Source organism: Zingiber officinale, chromosome 6B (assembly GCF_018446385.1).
Source record: "Zingiber officinale cultivar Zhangliang chromosome 6B, Zo_v1.1, whole genome shotgun sequence".
NCBI classification, from domain to species: domain Eukaryota; kingdom Viridiplantae; phylum Streptophyta; class Magnoliopsida; order Zingiberales; family Zingiberaceae; genus Zingiber; species Zingiber officinale.
The window spans coordinates 127,364,480-127,382,944 of record NC_055996.1 but is presented as its reverse complement, the minus strand read 5'-3'; the positions used below and the strand labels follow the sequence as shown (position 1 = coordinate 127,382,944).

At 35.7% G+C, this 18,465-nt stretch overlaps 1 protein-coding gene across 3 annotated transcripts in view; it reads right to left on the bottom strand.

Moving 5' to 3' along the window:
* The window catches only part of LOC121989427 (anaphase-promoting complex subunit 1), a 110,470-nt gene that overhangs the window by 31,457 nt on the left and 60,548 nt on the right, over positions 1 to 18,465 (bottom strand). For all 3 annotated transcript variants that reach the window (XR_006114251.1, XR_006114252.1, XM_042543486.1), the window contains 3 exons: positions 12,133 to 12,213; positions 7,928 to 7,999; positions 5,199 to 5,270 (listed from right to left, as the gene is read on the bottom strand). Coding sequence is in view for 1 of the 3 variants with exons in the window: in XM_042543486.1 (XP_042399420.1) it covers positions 5,199 to 5,270; positions 7,928 to 7,999; positions 12,133 to 12,213 (225 nt within the window). In the remaining 2 variants the exon portion in view is untranslated. The remainder of the gene's footprint in view (positions 1 to 5,198; positions 5,271 to 7,927; positions 8,000 to 12,132; positions 12,214 to 18,465) is intronic.

Here is an 18,465-nt window from a genome sequence, read left to right as displayed (position 1 = left end):
CACCATATACTTAAATCCATACTCATGTGAAGCAAGAATTTAAGTGTTGCTTGATGTAGGAGTATTGATCCCTATCTAGAATAAGATTGTGTCGACCGACTGACAAGTGGTGTGAAGAGAAACTCACCCTTGTCAGATTTCAAAGAGGAAGAAGCCCCTACCACCATTAGTACCACAACCATGTTACTTCAACTGTCATATTCCATTTTCGAGTTATTTGTTGATTTGAAAGTAACCATATATCTCGCCGTGACATTTTAATCATCAGCATTAGGTGCATGTACTTGAGAGCCAGTAATGCGCAATTTCATGTTGTTCTAACCACCCAATATTGTAGGAGAATTATTTAATTTAAATGTTGAAAACTATGGAGTTGATTACATGAGAATGTTGCAAGAGTCATACCCTCATTTGATACACAACACTCCTTTTGGTATTAACAAGATAGTTGAGATACTTGTAACAGTTTGTTCCTATTTCTCCTTAACGTTAGTGCAAATGATTTTTAATTGGTACAGACATATATTTAAAAATAAATTTGCTCTGAAATCATATCATTACAACACAATACAGTACCAAATCATTGTTTTCCTTACATACCAAAACTATAACACAGCTGGAGATTTTAAACTTTATTATAAGCAACAAAAACAAATTATTGTTTAACTTCTGGGGTAGGCACATCAAGACTAAAAGTAAACACAAGGATAATGAAGCAAAACCTCAGTAACTGGGAGAATAGATCTTCTAACCTTCAACTTGAAATATAATTTGGTAATGACACCATAGATATCATATATTACACATCAACTTTCATTCTCATAGTAGCTGTTGAATACTTTAGCATCTTTGACCGTAATTAGCTTATTGTAGGGATTGTAATTGAATGTAATTAGCAATTGATAGGAATAATTATAGGGTGTCTTATGTATATAAAAACCTAAACATAAATTAAAAAAAAAAGGATATAGAATTATCCTACCTCTTTTTTTTTTACATGGTATCAGAGCAAGTTGATCCTTCTCTAACCTAAGTTTCTATTTTTTTCTTCTACTCGAGTTTTCTACTTCCGCTATTGATGGTCCTCATGTCACCACTACCTGAAACTTTGCCGCCGTTGTTGCTCTAAACTACTACTCAGGTTTTTGTCTCTAACTTTCTCCTACAATGGCATCTTCAGATTCTAAATCTAATTTGGCTACCACTATTAAATTGAATGAGACTATCTTTTATGCAAGGAAAAGAATGTCGTTCCGTGCCAGGCAGCACGGACTGTTTTTATCATTCCGCCGCCCTGACAAAACCGACAACCGGCTCGGTATGATTTTGGCATGCATCACGCACGCATCGGCAACAGCACGCACGCTGTCACGATTGATTAATCGAGCGACGGAAGGAATCGAATCGATTCCTTCATTCACGATCAATTAATCGTGCGACCGAAGGAATCGAATCGATTCCTTTTGTTGCGATTGATTAATCTCGCGAGGTAGAAGGTAAAAAAAACCTATAAAGAGGCACTAGAGAGCGTTCGATCAACAACGGTGAGGCGAGCAGCGACGTAAGCGGGGAGACAATAACGAGAGGCGACCACTCCAAAAGTATGATTTCCCCTATTCGTTGGCGTCCCCATCTCGGATGCGTCGCAAGCTGCGCCAGAGGAGTCGCTAGACGCTACCAGTGGTGCCGGAAGCGTCGCTGGACGCTTTCGGAGGTGCCGAAAGCATTGCTAGACTCTTTCGGAGGCGCCGGAAGCGCCCCACGATGCCTTCGGCGGTGGAATCATCGTCGGACTCCTCCAGCGGCACTGGAATTGTTGTCGTCGACCAAGGCATCCCGCGATGCCTTCAGCGCCATCGGACCCTCACGATCCGCCGCTACCCACTACGGCTCCCGTGAGAAAATTATATTTTAGATTTAATTAATTTATACAATTCCCAAGATAAATGTGAAATTCCAAACAAGCCTTTATAAACCCTAATTAAATTATCTCAATAAAATATATAAAAAATATATTTAAAATTAAAATTCTAATTAATATACTGAAAATTTATTTTTTAGTGTTTTAAATTGTATTTCAAAATTTTAAAAAAATACATAATAAATCTGATTTATATTCTAATATTTTTTATTATTTTAAATCTCATTTAAAAATTCTAAAAAAATCTAAAGATTCAGATTTATATTCTAATATTTTTTATTATTTTAAATTTCATTTAAAATTCTAACAAAATTATAATAATTTAGATTTATATTCTAATATTCTAAAAAAAATCTAAAAAATTCTAATAAATTAAATTCATATTCTAATATTTTTATTATTTTTTTACTATTTTACTATTTAATTGATATTTTTTACTATTTAAAATTTATATTATTAATAATTAATTAAATGAATAAATAATTAATTTGTATAATATAACTTCTAATAAATTAAATTCATATTCTAATATTTTTATTATTTTTTTACTATTTTACTATTTAATTGATATTTTTTACTATTTAAAATTTATATTATTAATAATTAATTAAATGAATAAATAATTAATTTGTATCATATAAATTCTAATAAATTAAATTCATATTCTAATATTTTTATTATTTTTATTATTTTTTTACTATTTTACTATTTAATTGATATTTTTTACTATTTAAAATTATATTATTAATAATTAATTAAATGAATAAATAATTAATTTGTATAATTATTACATGTAAAGTAACATCTTTGTATTAATTTATATATTTATTATAGATAATGTTTTTTTATTTTCGAATTAATTTGAAATTTGGATCCATAAAAATTGACATATTTAACATTTTACATTTAAGATTCTTGTTTCCTGAACATATGAAATATATATATTTTTTGTCTTATAATGTTTCTACTGAACTGTCATATATATTTTTGTCTTAGAATATCTTTCTAGGAAATATTACATGTCATTTATTTTAAAAGTTCTGATAAAAGTATACTGTCAAGTTTATAATTCCTAATAAAGCACTTATAATCTTGTACAATTCTGATCATTCTAAATTGAGAAAGTTAAAATAATATTCTTAAGAGATTGTTTCAAATTTCAAGAAGTTGCTCTTTATAGTTTATATACTTAATTTGTAAGTTTACAATGATAAATGCATTCTTCGTGTTATAAAATGATGACCATTACCTTGAAATGTGTATTATTCTTAATTTTTTATAATGCATAGGTAATGACACCAAAACAACAATCTCATGATCTAACTTGGACACGTGCACGTCGATTAGAAAATTGATTCTATTGGCAATGTTTGCATTGCGATATGATTGGATGCGACGGTGGGGTTACACGCCTACAACATCTTGCTGGTGAATATCTTGATGTTTTTAATTGTCCAAAAGTTTCTCAAGAAGTTCGTCGTGCAATGAAAGAGAAACTTAATGGAAAAAAAGCATTAAAGTATAAACAACAACGATAACGTAAACTTATTGATAACCGAAACTCTAAAGAATCAATCTATGATGAATTTGAAGGTCGTGATGAAGTTCAAAATGACAAAGATTTTTTAGCAGCTCAGTGCCTCTCGAACTCAATATGACTATGAACAAAATATGCGACATAGAAGTGGCTCTGTTACCAGTGGAAGTGGCTCAACTACTGCAGCAACATTAGGAAGGAGTGTAAGTGTTCGTATTACTTCAACATAAAGTGGTATTGGTCATTTTTTTCCTTCTATGGGATGAAGACGTACAATTGATATTGCTGATATTAATCCACTAGCATTCTCAGACCAAGCTAGCAAACAGACTACGATTGATAATGCATATTCAAGAGAAAAGAAATCAATCGATAAAAGTATTGCTAAATTTTTTTCATTTTAATCATATTCCCCCTAATGTAGAAAACAACATGTACTGCCATAGCATGGTGTCCAACATCCAAAAATCTAGTCCTGGTATTCAACCTCCAACTGCATATGAAATTATCAGTCCATATTTAGATGAACAAGTGGAGGAGATCAAGATTTGAATACTATCATGCAAGAAGCAATGGAGCTTATATGGGGTTACATTGATGTGTGATGGCAGGACAAGACCTACACGGACGAGCATTATCAACTTTTTACTATATTGCAATGTAATCACTAACCAAGTATCAACATTATATTGATATAATCTCTACAAGATAGGATGATCAAATGGGAAAATATATTCATTTGGCCAATATGTTTTGTTGAATGATAAAGAATTTTTAATATTGTTATTAATAATTACATATCTTTAATTATTGTAGGTTATTATCTCAATCTGGCATATCAATACTGTTATAATCTTGGAACAAATGATGATTTATTAGTGAAGATGTAATATCAAGACTACATACAAATAGAGAATCAATTGTTGAGACTATTAATGAAAGTCGATTATTTCAAGAGACATATAATTCTTTTAGCGATCCTATTACATTGTCATGTAGAAATAAAATGGATGCAAGTAAATATAGTAAAAATTATTACTAATTATTGTCAATAAATGTAAGTATTGTTTTAATTTTATTCTTATTTATCTTACAACTGAGTGGTGGTTACAATATGGAGGATCAACTCCAAATTTGAAAATAAATTCACAGACGTCTTCAAGTGATCGTAAAGAAATTGGTCAACTTTTTCCCTCATTCATACAAAAGTAATCCGATTTTTCATGAGAGCACTAAGCATATTGAGGTTGACTGTCACTTTATTCGTGTGTAATGAGCCAAAAAATTACTACTCCATTCACATCATCGTCTAATTAAGTTGTTGATGTCTTCACTAAAATATTAGGAGGAAAACGATTCTCAGAACTTTGTGACAAATTGGATACGATTGACATATATGCTCTAGCTTGAGGAGGCGTGTTGAATACTTTAGCATCTTTAATTAGTTTAATTGTAGGGATTGTAATAGTTTGTAATTAGCAATTGATAGGCATAATTATTGGATGTCTTATGTATATAAATACCTACACATAAATAAAAATAGAATATAGAATTATCCTACCTCTTTCTCTTTTACAGTAGCATTTAGCACTTCAGCATATTAGCATAACAATAAAGCTAAATTAATTAGACAGAATAGTACAAATAGAGTTGTATTATCGTGATAGTACAAGACATTTGTGTACCAAAGCTTCAAAGAAAACCATAAAAGATATTTTGTTCAAAAGAAAAATAGCATACCAAAAGAATCTTCATGGTGAATGGGTGTGCTGAACCTTCGTAGAGAAGGCCAATGGCCACCAAAGCAGCAGACTGGAGATCATTTAAAGAAACCATGAATTAACTATTTAGTTTATAACAAACATTACATAAGAAACACGGATTTGTATGCAACATGAATTATGAAAAGAAAACATGTCATGGCTCCAAGACAAAAAAAAAAAAGGCATTTATAAGATCAAAAAATGGAATAAAGTTAACTGATGCGGTTAAAAATAAAAGCAAATCTCATAACATAAAAAGTTGCAATTGCAACTGAACATCATGAACTAATTTTTAAGAGATAAAAGTTTACCAACAATTTATTAACACAGAAGACTAATAAGATGGCCACTCAGTACTATTTTCTGGCTGGATATGAATTAATTATCTTCATATAGAGATCTTCAACAAAGGGGAAAAAACAATAACATTTTAAAAATATGTCAAGGAATGTTATAAAAATCGCCCAAAGCACAAGATAAGTTGTTGCTTCAGCCACAAAATAAAGCTGATTTATCATCATCATATGATAAAATTTTGCATTGCTCCACAGAGTTTCATACTTCTGCATGCAACCCTCAAAATTTGAAATTGTAAATTGTCCCAACACTTCATCTTAACCAAACGAATTTAAGTCAAGAAGGCAAAATAGTATGGTTTAACATAGCCTACAGAGAAAACAATAAATTATCAAATTAATAGCATGAAATGCAAAGTTGGCAAACTTTGGGGGCAATGTGTAATTTTCTCTCATTATTCATAGTTTAGATTCATTGGAAGTCACTTATCTCATAAGATTAGGCTATTATGAAAAAGGTCAATTCATACTTTCTATTATCAGTAATGGACTGAAAAAAGGCTAACATATGTGCTAGTTTAACAGGAAGTACACTTTTTAAATTACTAACTAGCAAGATTCATCTTCTACTCTGGTGCCATCAAAGACAGGTAGGTGAGCTTTTTTTTCAAAAAAAAAAACTAATTGAAAAAACATATATCAATACTTTTTAAATTTCGAAAAATTTTGTCATTGACTAAATCTATGGAGACTGAATTTCTTTTATTTGAATGTTAGCTCAATCCTATGGCTGGACAGTAATTCTCCCTTTATTTCCTAAAACAAATTTCTAGCTCTTTAATGGATTATCGCTGCAGGTATACGGGGTGTTTCCATTCAGTAACAGAAAGTGGAAAGAAAGAAATCTCATAGGAAAAGAAAGTGAGTAGAGGAGAAACAAAAAACAAGTTTTCCAATACACAGAAAATGTAATCAGATAAACATGAATTCTTCTTTATAAAATAGCCAATTGTAAGCCAGCTCCATCACAAATATATTTTATGTATGCCAGAGTTCATTCATGAACTCGCTTCTAAAACATAATAAGATCTCCAAGGAAATCAAAAGAATCATTCAACAGCAACTCTTATTCATTCAACTCCAGTTGCTTGCTCTAGAGTCTAACATATTATGTTATCTTATAAATTAAATAAGAAAACCATATCATGATCCATCCTTTTTGTCAAAAAAATAAGAAAAGGCATTACATTACGTGAGATTTTAGAAACTGAAGCAAACTATAATTGTTTCTGTCCACTAAAATATCATATGTGATGTAAAGCAGATAGCACCAATAATGGAAACGATATCCTACAACTGTATCACACATCAATATTAGATAAAAATATAACCTAGCCTAAGGCTACACATTCTTATGTCTATATTTTAGAGAAAAAAATTACATAAGTTAATAGAATTAATCTATTATGAAATAGACTGCAATATAATATTTTATTCACCAACATGATATGAGAGCCATCTTTCTAGATTAGGATTTTCTGAAAGAGATATTTCACTTGAAGTAGAGGTCACTCCCCTTATCGTTCACTAGATCCTCTCTTTTCTCTACTCATTCGTGTCGTGTGAATGTCTCTTCACATGTCCAATTGCACATCGCCGACACTACAAGTCATATTGTTCCCTTCGTACTATGTTGTCCACAATGATGATAACAATGACAACAAAGATTAAACATCCTTCTAATCCTCTTCTTCAACTTTAATTAATCAAATAAATTTATTCTAGTTTATGTAACAAGCTAGATATAGGTAGTCTATATGCTCTACCTTGAGGTAGCTTAAGGTAGGGTATTAGATAAAAATATAGTATATAAGCTAGTCTAAGTTTTTTTGTTCTTATGTCTATATTTTAGATAAAATTAGTTATGTAAATAGAATAAATCATGTTTAAAATTTTGTATGTATCTATAAATGCATGCCATTGTCCTTTACGAAATTCATTGTGATACAATATTTTATTCTCCTACAATGAGAATAAAGTTTGATAGAATTTGACTCAGACCAGCATGCATAGTAGAGAATATGGGGAATTATTGCAGAAATAGCAATGATAGGAAAAGTCATGCAAAATCAGAAGATTTACCGACAAAAAAAATCCCTCAAATGGTGCAATTGTTTTACCACAAACATTAAGCTCTAGCTAAAGCTTGGCCAGTCTTATCTACAAATTTGCTCTTTGAAAATGAATTGATTTATTTTTCATCAAAAGAAAGCATTTACTAACTATATAACAGCATCAAAAAACGAAAATAAAAAATTAATCAGCTAACAAAAGTACAAATGGGAAGAACATGGATGTGTTGCATACCCTTCAATTTGAGAAACCATAAATACAAATAAGCAAGATATACCTGCAAACTTGTTGGCAGTTCCAACTCAGGAAAAGACAACTGGTGTCGAGAGGGAACATGGAGGTATAGCATCTAAAAGACAATTTGAAGTTAGGAATGAATCACGATCCAGAAGTTAAGATGAATGAATCTGCATCTATGAGAATCATGAACCATATATAATGCAGAAATGAACAAACCCCAAACTAGTGATCAATATGCATAATGGGCAAGTTAAGAAAAGGGGAAAAAAAAAAACAAAGCATTACTCTTTAATTGTGTTGAAGCAAGAGTGTTCCATGCCCATAATGTGCTAAAGCACATCGTTGCACATAGAGATCCTTTTAGCACTTATGTAGATAATGGATTCTCCTCTCAAGTGGCTAGTCATTTCAGGAAGAATTAGGATCCATCTAAATCAACATATTATCAAAACAAGAGTTTGTATGTCCAGATTCAATATGTGCACACTAATATTTATCCTGACAATACAATACACTTATTGAGTTTGGGATTCAAATCTACTGAGTTTAATGTGTCCACTCCAATGTGAAGAAGGAATTTTAGGAATGAAAATTATAAACTGGACAATTTTAATGGGGACCAACATTGTTTAACATGTCAAGTGATACTTCCCGAAGGCCTATATAGGAATGCATCATGCCCCTTATCTTTAATCCCCATTTTGTTACCTAGGACATGCCACCTTCTCTCTCGTAAAGGTCACCGCCATCTTGGGACCCACAACGACCACCCCCAAACCCTCATTTCCTCCAGTAATCACACCATACAATAGCTCACTTTCCCAGGGAACCATGCTCTCTCACACACATCATAAATCCTTCGTCTATCACAATTGTTGTCTACCTTGCCTTAGGCAACCCAAATAGACCTCATGTTCATCTCATCTTCAGTCTAAACCACAGCACTTCTTTTGTAACTCCTTGTCCCTCCGAGGTTATTGATTCAGCCCACCCTTCCCCTTTTTTCCAAACATAATTGTTGGCCTCATCACCAACAGCTACACACCCACATCAAAAATCAACACCGTCTTTCCCTGAGGTTGTCTTCTTCCTCATTAGAGCTCATCTCTTCTTGCCATAATTGCAGCCTTTTCTCCAATAATTGCTAGTAAGTAAATCCTGAAGCCCCCACGGGCTGGCACAGTTAGTTCATGCAAGGGTGTTGCTGCCAATGGGCCGAGTCAATTCCCAATGGGTGCGGAATACCCCGCTAGTTGCCTCAACCCCTCCTTGCATATGCTGTTGTTGTTGGGGGGTCACCGAAGTGACGGTTTCACCTTTGCTGCCAATAGAAAGTAAATCCTGAAATTGAAACCTTATAATCACCATTCTATCACTTCTTGCATCCTCTCGATCTTCAATCTTCTTCAACAACTTGACACCCCTCTAGCACCCACTCCAGTCTATGAGTGGGTAAACAAAACGACATTTTGAACCTGTCAAGAAATCAAAACAAATCATCCCACAAACAAAGAGACTGCCATTATTGCTGATTTTAGCCCTATATCCCTTTGTAGTGTGTTTGGTATAGGCTGTGGTGCTTGCTAAGAAAATGGTTAACAAGATGAGACCATTACATTGTATAATTATCACTTCTAATCAAAGGGCCTTTCTGCTAGGTACGAGATCTAGGGCAATACTCTGTCGATAAATGAAATAGAGCACTGCACTCTTCTCACAACTCTATCAGTCAATGGCCTTAAGTGACTTTTAAGTCAAAACCTTTGATGGAGAAGACTTTGCTAAAGATAAAGAAATTGAAGGGGGTTCCGTGATAAATTTTTGAACTAGTTTTGTTCTTGCCTAGCATCTGCATTGTAAGGTTAATAGTGTCTGCTCTTAAAGTTTGTTCTAGCATAATTGGTGCAAGGTAAGGAGATCGTCTTCTCTTATTTGTCCATTATTATGCAACAACTGTTTTCAAGTTTGATAAGGTGTCACAGATCCCTGCAGAGTTGGGGGAGTAACTTTCTACAACATTATATATGCCAATGACCAGCTAATTAGAATTAGAGTTAATGGTAATTGTTGAAGAGAACTTAAGGAACCAATGAAGTTGTTTGAATGCTTACCAACCAGGAAGTGAATACAGAGGTCTGAAATCCTCTTTCCTGGTGGTAGAAATGCTAGGACTATGCTGATAGTCTGAATCTCTGATTATTCTGATTATTAAGAAATGGTATTTCAAGGGTTCAAAATCTTTAGTCGTGCAAAAGTTTTGGTTTTGTACTAGAACGATACTATTTCGGTATCGTGCCAACATTCCTGTATATGGTGCCGGTAACAAACTGGAAGTGGAAGGAGGAACGAGATGAACAAGAGAAAGAATATGAAGAAACGACAATTATATACATAGCTACTATATATCCAAGTTCGGAATTAGCCTCATGCAAAATGGTTAGTTTTGACATTATGTGTGTATGCAATTTCTAAAAAAAATAACAAACATTCATTCAATTAATCTAAATGTGTATCATGTCAAAGGGTATCAAGCGTGAACATGATTAACATAGCACCACATGAAGATTTTACCTGTGCCAAGTAGTAATCAAGTTTCGATAATTGATCGGAATGATACCCTTTGACTATGTTGTATGACATTTCAAACCATGGTATTTTCCTTTTTAAAAACATAATGGTTATATGCTACAAGGGACTCTGTTAGTGTCCTAATTTCCAGAATTTACTTGTCTAGAATTTCTTGACAAAGCTAAAAAATATAATAAAAGAAAACGGCCCTAATTGATTGGTTTATCACTGCACTACTTGTTCACCCCCATAGGCCCATACTATTAGATGGTTGAATGAGTTTGTTCTTGACAAAATCATAGTTTGAAATCTCATATTGTATCGCGTGACGCATTCAAAATGTGTTGTTATGATAAATTGCTCAGCTTCATACTGTTTGGCAGGTATAGTCTTTCTATAAGTCGTTGTGTCAATTATGTTGAAGAATATTTTGTCATGTTGAAACTCAACTCCATTGGCATGCATGGGTCAAGATGAATTAAATGTTGTTTTTTAGCTTGTGTTTATACAAGATCGTATCAAATTATATCATTCTAGATGGAAACACAAATTTCAAACTTAAGCATATAGTTAGCTTCTTCTTTTTTTCTTTCATTCCTCCTTTGATCTTCAATTAGCTATGGCACCATAGATCAAAATATCGGCACGCTATTGAATCTTTGCAGTCAAAGAGAAACTCTATGCAACTCGAGATTTTGAACCTTAGACGAGATCTGAAATATATAGAAATTATTTTGTGCAATGGTGAGATGCAGGTTGTTGGAAGTCATGGTTTTAGGGATGATTGATCACTGAAAACTTATTGGTCTATTGTACTCAAAGGCAAATATGGCAGGTTGCAACCCTGAAATCAGATACAATGGCTAAAGCGCCTTTCTAGGCTCTCCAAAATGTTCATAGGTCGAATTTAGTGTTAAATGGTTGTTGGATCAAACTGATGAGAGATGGTAGCAACTATCACTTTGTCCATATGGAGATGTTGATGATGTAACTAAGGTATCTGAGGAAATCAGAATATTAAGTGGCTAAGAGAGCTCTTTGGAGAGAATTTAGTTAGTAAAATTTTGACTATTTGTCTTCTCGTAGAAAAAATGAATAGATGGGTCTGCGATGAGAGTCTAAATGGTGTAATGACAGTGAGGTCGCAGATGAAGCACCTAATAAGACCTCAACCTTCAAATGTCACATAAGTTCTCACAACAAAGGTTCTTGCAAATAGAAGACGACTACAAAATAATTTTTCAGTCAAAGAAATGCAAAAGGTGACTAAAAATGGAAGAGGAAAATGAAAAATCTCAGTTAGATAATATATATATACATATATATATATATATATATATATATATATATATATCCTAGAAACCATCACAGAGTAAGATAAAAATGACAAGATAGGAACTCCCATAAAATATTAACAGCGATGCCAATGAAGTCACAAACACATTACTTGAGCTTAGAGTAAGACAAAGCCAAATAATTAGGAAAAATTGATGCTACAGATATACATTCATTTCATTGAAGATATTCCTTTTTTGAATGACATAAATAGACAACATATGCTCATGACCAGAACTTCCCATGTAGAAACAATCCAATGACCTTAATTTTTTACTAAAAATAATTGAAATCAAAATTGTTAATAAATTCAAAAATGCTGCCATACCTAGTTCTTACCTTTGATACTTCAAGATGCATTGTTCCACGATAAGATGCTGCCATACCTAGAAGCATTCCGACTGTAGTAATATCATGTTCCTATGGCAAAAGTAATATCCTTGAGAATTAATTGATAAGCAACTTGCTTAATATGAGAACTAGTTAGTGGAAAACATGTAGTGATGCATAAGTTCCAATATGAGCTCTTCATCTACCTCCTTCCATACACGAGTCAGATACTGACACTAGACACTTACACTCTAAGTGAAGACAAAAAATTTCACATGTGAGAAATTTTAGAAATAACAATGTCAGACACTTGGAATCTCACACCCATGTTCCAAGAGAATACTCTATATTTCTATTGATCATTGTAAGAAATTTTAGTAAGAGCAATCTCAAACACTTGTGATTGCACCAGTTGTCAGAAACACATGCCCAAGTTCAAGTAACACACTGCATAAGAAGAAATGCTGAAAAAAGTGGAATTATTTGAGTATTTTCTAAAAAGAAAAAAAAAATTCAAGAGATAGAGAAGAGAATCAGAAAGTTCACCAACAGACTATCAAGAGATACTTTTTTTTAAGGAAGGTCGGAGGCTCCTTCAAAAGTAGATAGTCAAAGTGCATAGCTATATACTTATCCAATATTAGTGTAAGAAGGGGGAATTTATGTACAATAAATAAAGCATAAGGTAGAGTGAACCTAGATTTAGCTACACAAAAGAGAAATACCTCAATTTACCATCTATAAATTTCCATTTAAGTTCTGATCATTGGTTAAATTTTAAATTTCGCTTCTCCTATCCAATTGCCCAAATCTACACAGAAATTTACAATAGAGGATCTATTTTAAACTATTGTTCCAACTCCTGTGTACCTCATCTAGAACCGTACATTCCAAGGAGAGTGGAATAGTACACCTACAGCCAATCCTACTTTGCAAAGTTGCAGTCCTCAAATAAGTTTCTGATCAAGCATATAGAGTGTCTTCCTATGAAGTTTAAGAGACGTCGGGCAAGCATTTTTGAAATTTGTTGAAGGTTAAACGGGTAAAGAGTTTTGACACTTCTTTGATCTGACTTCAGCAATCCACATATTTAGCTAAAATTTAATTGGAATGAGAAGGCAAGGCATGCCAGACCTAGACAAATGTGACCGACACAGGGTTCATGAGAAAGCATAGCACCTATCCAGTGGTGTCGATCAGAACAGCAAACATAGATTATTGTGGTTTAGTGGTGCAACTTTTATCCACCATTTAGTGATCAAGGCCAACACAAGTATAGTGCTCAAACGTTCTCAGTACATCAACTTGTTTAGAACGAGAAAAAAACATGTGATGTGCAACCAATACCTTGAGTAATTTATTTTCTAAAAGAACATTGATTGTTTTGACAATACAAAAGACCAATAATGGGAGCTTGTCGAAACCCATGTAGCAGACCAGGATGAAGGATAGGACATTATTCATAAGTATGTCCAACCAATCAAAGAAAAGAAAATAATTGTGGTATAATTTTTGTATGTCATGCCATACGTTTGGAAATAACAATTTTCTAAAAATATTCAATTTATATGATCCAAAAATAAATTAATAATATTTACATTTGAAAGTGTTAGAATATTGTAACATAATAACTAGGGGTATTATTGTAATTATGTTGTATATCCTTCTCTATATAAGTCAATAACTTCGTGGTGTCTAATACACGGTTTTCTCTTACCATGGTATCAAAGCCAGGTTAAAAGAAAACCCTAATTTCCTGTGCCGTCGCGCTCTTGCATTTTCTCTTCTCCACCTCCTCCATGACAGCACCTCTTCGTATTCGCCAATGATCGCGCGATCGTCCTCGACGTGACCAGCAAGCGCGCGATCCGCAGGCTGACTCCCATCCCTGATGGCCAACGAAGCTATCCCGCCTCGGGCTCCTCTGTTCTCCGACGACGACGACATCTCCGACGGCTCTGAGGAAGGTGACGACCTCATCTTAGGGTTCTTCTGACTCCTCAATGTTCCCTTCATGCGAAGTAGTTCTGCTCTAGCGCAGTGGATTTCTCTCATCTCCCGATCCTTGTTGAAGAGTGTCGGCTTCAATCTAGGGTTTCATTGCCGCAGTGGTTCTGCTCTCTGAAGGCTTCCCATGGACATGGTTTCTAACAGAGGAATCCGGCTGTTCTTCCCTCTTCTCTGGTTGTTCTTTCTTCCTCTCCGTCTCTACATCCGAAGATTTCTTTGCCGACGTGGTTGCTAACGCAAGGTGTTCAACAGAGGAGGAGGTTGGCAGAGCAGTGAGCATCTTCTTCTCAATTCCAGTTGGTCGTTTCAACTTCATCTCCAGCAAGCTCTTCTCTACTGTGGACTTTCTGCTGACGTGGCTGCAGAAGCAAAGAGTTTTCACCAGAGAAGGGGCGACTGCCTCTTCATCTTCTCCTTTGACGTTCTTCACAGTTCTTTCCAAACTAATCAATGGCTAGATCCGACATCCCAAAGCCAGATACCTCAATCTTTACCAACCACATCACTGCACCCATCTCTTCCGAGTAGTTGGGTGGTAAAAATTACGTCTCTTGGGCATCTCACATTAAGCTTTGGCTTGTTGAACAGGGTTATGAGACACATCTCACTCAAACTCAAGAAGATGTTCAAGTCGCCGATCGTTCTCTATGGAAGAAGGTTGACGCTCAGTTGTGTTGTATTATTCGAGCCACCATCCATCTATCCATCTCTTAGGAATGTCTTCCGTACTCACAAAACCTGCAAAGCCATTTGGACACAGGCTCAACAACTCTTTACAAACACCTCTCAGCGACTCTATCAAGTTTGTGAAGATCTTATGACTATCGTCGGTGTCCATCAGATTAAGGATTCAATGTCAACTTATTTGGGTTCAATCTCTAGCCTCCTTTGTTGCTTCAATGAACTGCTACCACCTGCGGTCAGTCCTATTAAAGAGCTTGAAAATCGGAAGAAATTTTTTATGTCCCTGGCTTTATATGGTCTGCCCACAGATTATTCTCATGTTCGTGATCAGTTCCTGAGCAGCCCCAAAGAAGCTACGACAATGCCTGGGCAACTCTCCTCTGTGTCCCGAACAAGATCTTGACGATGCCTCCTTCCGTTCCTGCAGCTTTGGTCTCTTGACACAACAACAGACCTCCGCCTCGGAAGGGTGGCAAAGGTCGTCCTTGGTGTGATCATTGCCACCGCCCGAGCCACACGATTGATAAGTGTTGGGGTTTGCATGGTCGACCTCCTCGCGCTGCTCAGATCGTTCCGAATTATATTGCTTCTTCAGCTTCCACTTCACAGTTAACACCGGATCCGACCCCCCAACCTTCATATAATGACTTTTTGAAATGGTTTGAGGATCGTCAGGCTTCTAATTCCACTACTACTGTTGCACACGCTGGTAATTCCTTTGCCGGCATATCTCGTTCTTCAGATCCTTGGGTTCTTGATTCGGGCCATTGATCATATCACTAGTAATAAATCTCTATTTTCTTCTCTCACCACTTCTGGTTATTTACCAATTGTCACCATAGCCAATGGTTCCCAAACCGAGTCCAAGGGTATTAGTATTGTTCATCCTTCTCCGTCTCTTTCCATTCATAATGTTCTTTATGTTCCCGGAGCTCCCTTTAATTTATTGTCAATAAGTCAACTTACTCGGTTTCTTGATTGTGTTATTTCTTTTACTAAAATGTCTATTTCCTTACAAGACCGGAGTACGGGGAGGATGATTGGCTTCGGATGTAAGTCTCATGGCTTCAACAATGCTCTCTTGTTGGTTCGGTGACGGCATCTCCACTTCTTATTCATGCTCAGTTGAGACATTCAGATCTTGATAAGTTGAAACAATTACATCCTAATCTTTCTCACTTAGAGTCTTTGTCTTGTGAGTCGTGTCAGTTAGGTAAGCATGTTCGTAGTACTTTTTCTCCTTGCACTATAAGTCGGGTTACGTCCCCCTTTGCTTTGATTCATTCTGATGTTTGGGGTCCGAGTCGTGTTTCTTCTACATTGGGATCACGATATTTTGTTACTTTTATAGACGATTTTTCCTGTTATACACGGTTATATCTGATGAAGGAACGTTCAGAATTGTTTTCTATTTTTCAATCTCTTTTTCATGAAATCAAAACTCAGTTTGGTATTTCTCATCAAACTTTGCAAAGTGATAATGCACGTGAGTATCTTTCTATTCAATTTTGTTCCTTCTTGGCATCTCATGGTGTACTGCATCGCACGTCTTACCCTCATACCCCTCAACAGAATAGGGTTGCAGAACGCAAGAATTGTCATCTCCTTGAGACCACTCGGACTCTTCTTCTCCATTCTCATGTTCCTCACCAGTTTTGGAGTGATGTTGTACTTACTGCGTGTTATCTCATCAATCGCATGCCTTCCTCCACTCTCCAAGGTAAAATACCTCATCATACCCTCTACCCTCATCATCCTCTTCATCCTTTACCATCTCGGGTCTTTGGTTCTATATGTTTTGCTCATAATCATGATCCTAGCATTGATAAACTCTCTCCCCGGTCTCATAAGTGTGTTTTCCTTAGGTACCCACGGTCTCAGAAAGGGTACAAGTGTTATTCCCCTACTCTTCGTCGGTATTTCATCTCTGCATGTCACATTCTTTGATTCGGTTTCATTTTTTGGGACTCCCGCTTCCCAGTCCGAAGTTTCTCCCTCTCCACCTGCACCAATGACTATCTTTTCTCCTCCGGAGGCATCTCTATCATCCCCAACCTCGTCTCCACCTTTGTAGGTTTATCAGTGTCGTCCTCATCCTGCTTTGTCGCCGACCGACACTAACACTACCGTGGACACATCTTTGGAGCCAAGTCTTTCGTCGTTTCCTCCGGTTCCATCTCCTGACTCTGATATTCCTATTGCACTTCGAAAGGGTATGCGATCCACTCGTAATCCTTCTCCTCACTATGTTTCTTTGAGTTATCATCGTCTTTCTCCTTCCTATTATTCTTGTCTTTCTTCCTTGTCATATGTTTCTCTTCCTAAGACTGCAGGAGATGCCTTTGCCATCCAGGATGGAAGCAGGCTATGCTCGATGAAATTAGTACTTTACAGAGTAGTGGGACTTGGGACCTCGTTCCTCTACCACTTGGGAAGTCAGTTGTTGGTTGTCGATGGGTGTATACGGTGAAGGTTCGTCCAGACGGTATGGTTGACAGACTTAAGGTGTGTCTCGTCGCTAAAAGATATACTCAGATCTTTGGATTGGATTATGGGGATACTTTTTCTCCTATTGCCAAGATGTCTTCTATGCGCCTATTTCTGTCAATTGCTGCGATTCGTCATTGGCCTCTTTATCAGTTGGACATCAAAAATACATTCTTACATGGTGATATGCTCGAGGAAGTCTACATTGAGCAACCTCCGTATTTTGTTGCTCAGGGGGAGCCTTCTGGTCTTGTATGTCGCCTGCAGAAATCTTTATAGACCTCAAGCAATCACCCAGAGAATGGTTCGATAGATTTAGTACTGTAATTCAACAGTTTGGCATGACTCAGAATGAGGCTGACCATTCTGTCTTTTATCATCACTCATCTACTGGTTGCATATACGTAATGGCTTATGTTGATGATATTATCATCACAGGTAGTGATCATCTTGGGATTTCACTGGAGAAACATCTTTTTAAATATTTCCAGACAAAGGACCTCGGCAAACTCAAATATTTCTTGGGGATAGAAGTAGCACAGTCTAAACAGGGGATCGTCATATCCCAAAGGAAATATGCAATGAATATTCTGGAAGAAACAGGAATGTTAAACTCAAAGACAGTCGACAGCCCTATGGATCCTAATGTCAAGCTCCTGCCAAATCAAGGGGAGCCTCTTCCAGATCCTGAACGGTACAGGCGATTAGTAGGAAAGCTAAGCTACCTTACTGTTACTCGTCCGGATATCTCATTGCGGTAAGTGTAGTAAGTCAGTTTCTTAATTCTCCATGCAAAAAACATTGGGATGTTGTGACTCGCATTATTCGATATATCAGAGGCGCACCAGGAAAGGGTCTTTTGTATGCAGACAAAGGGCATACTCGAGTCATAGGATACTCTAATACAAATTGGGCAGGATCTCCCACTGATTGAAAGTCTACTTCTGGGCTTTGCATATTCATCGGAGATAAACTTGTTTTTTGAAAAAGCAAAAAGCAGAATGTTGTGGCAAGATCCAGTGCAAAGGCAGAGTACCGGGCTATGGCCATAACTAGTCAAGAGCTTATATGGCTAAAAAGGTTGCTTTAAAAACTCAGGTTTGGGGAGGTTACACAAATGTCACTTATATATGACAACCAAACTGCCATGCATATTGCCTC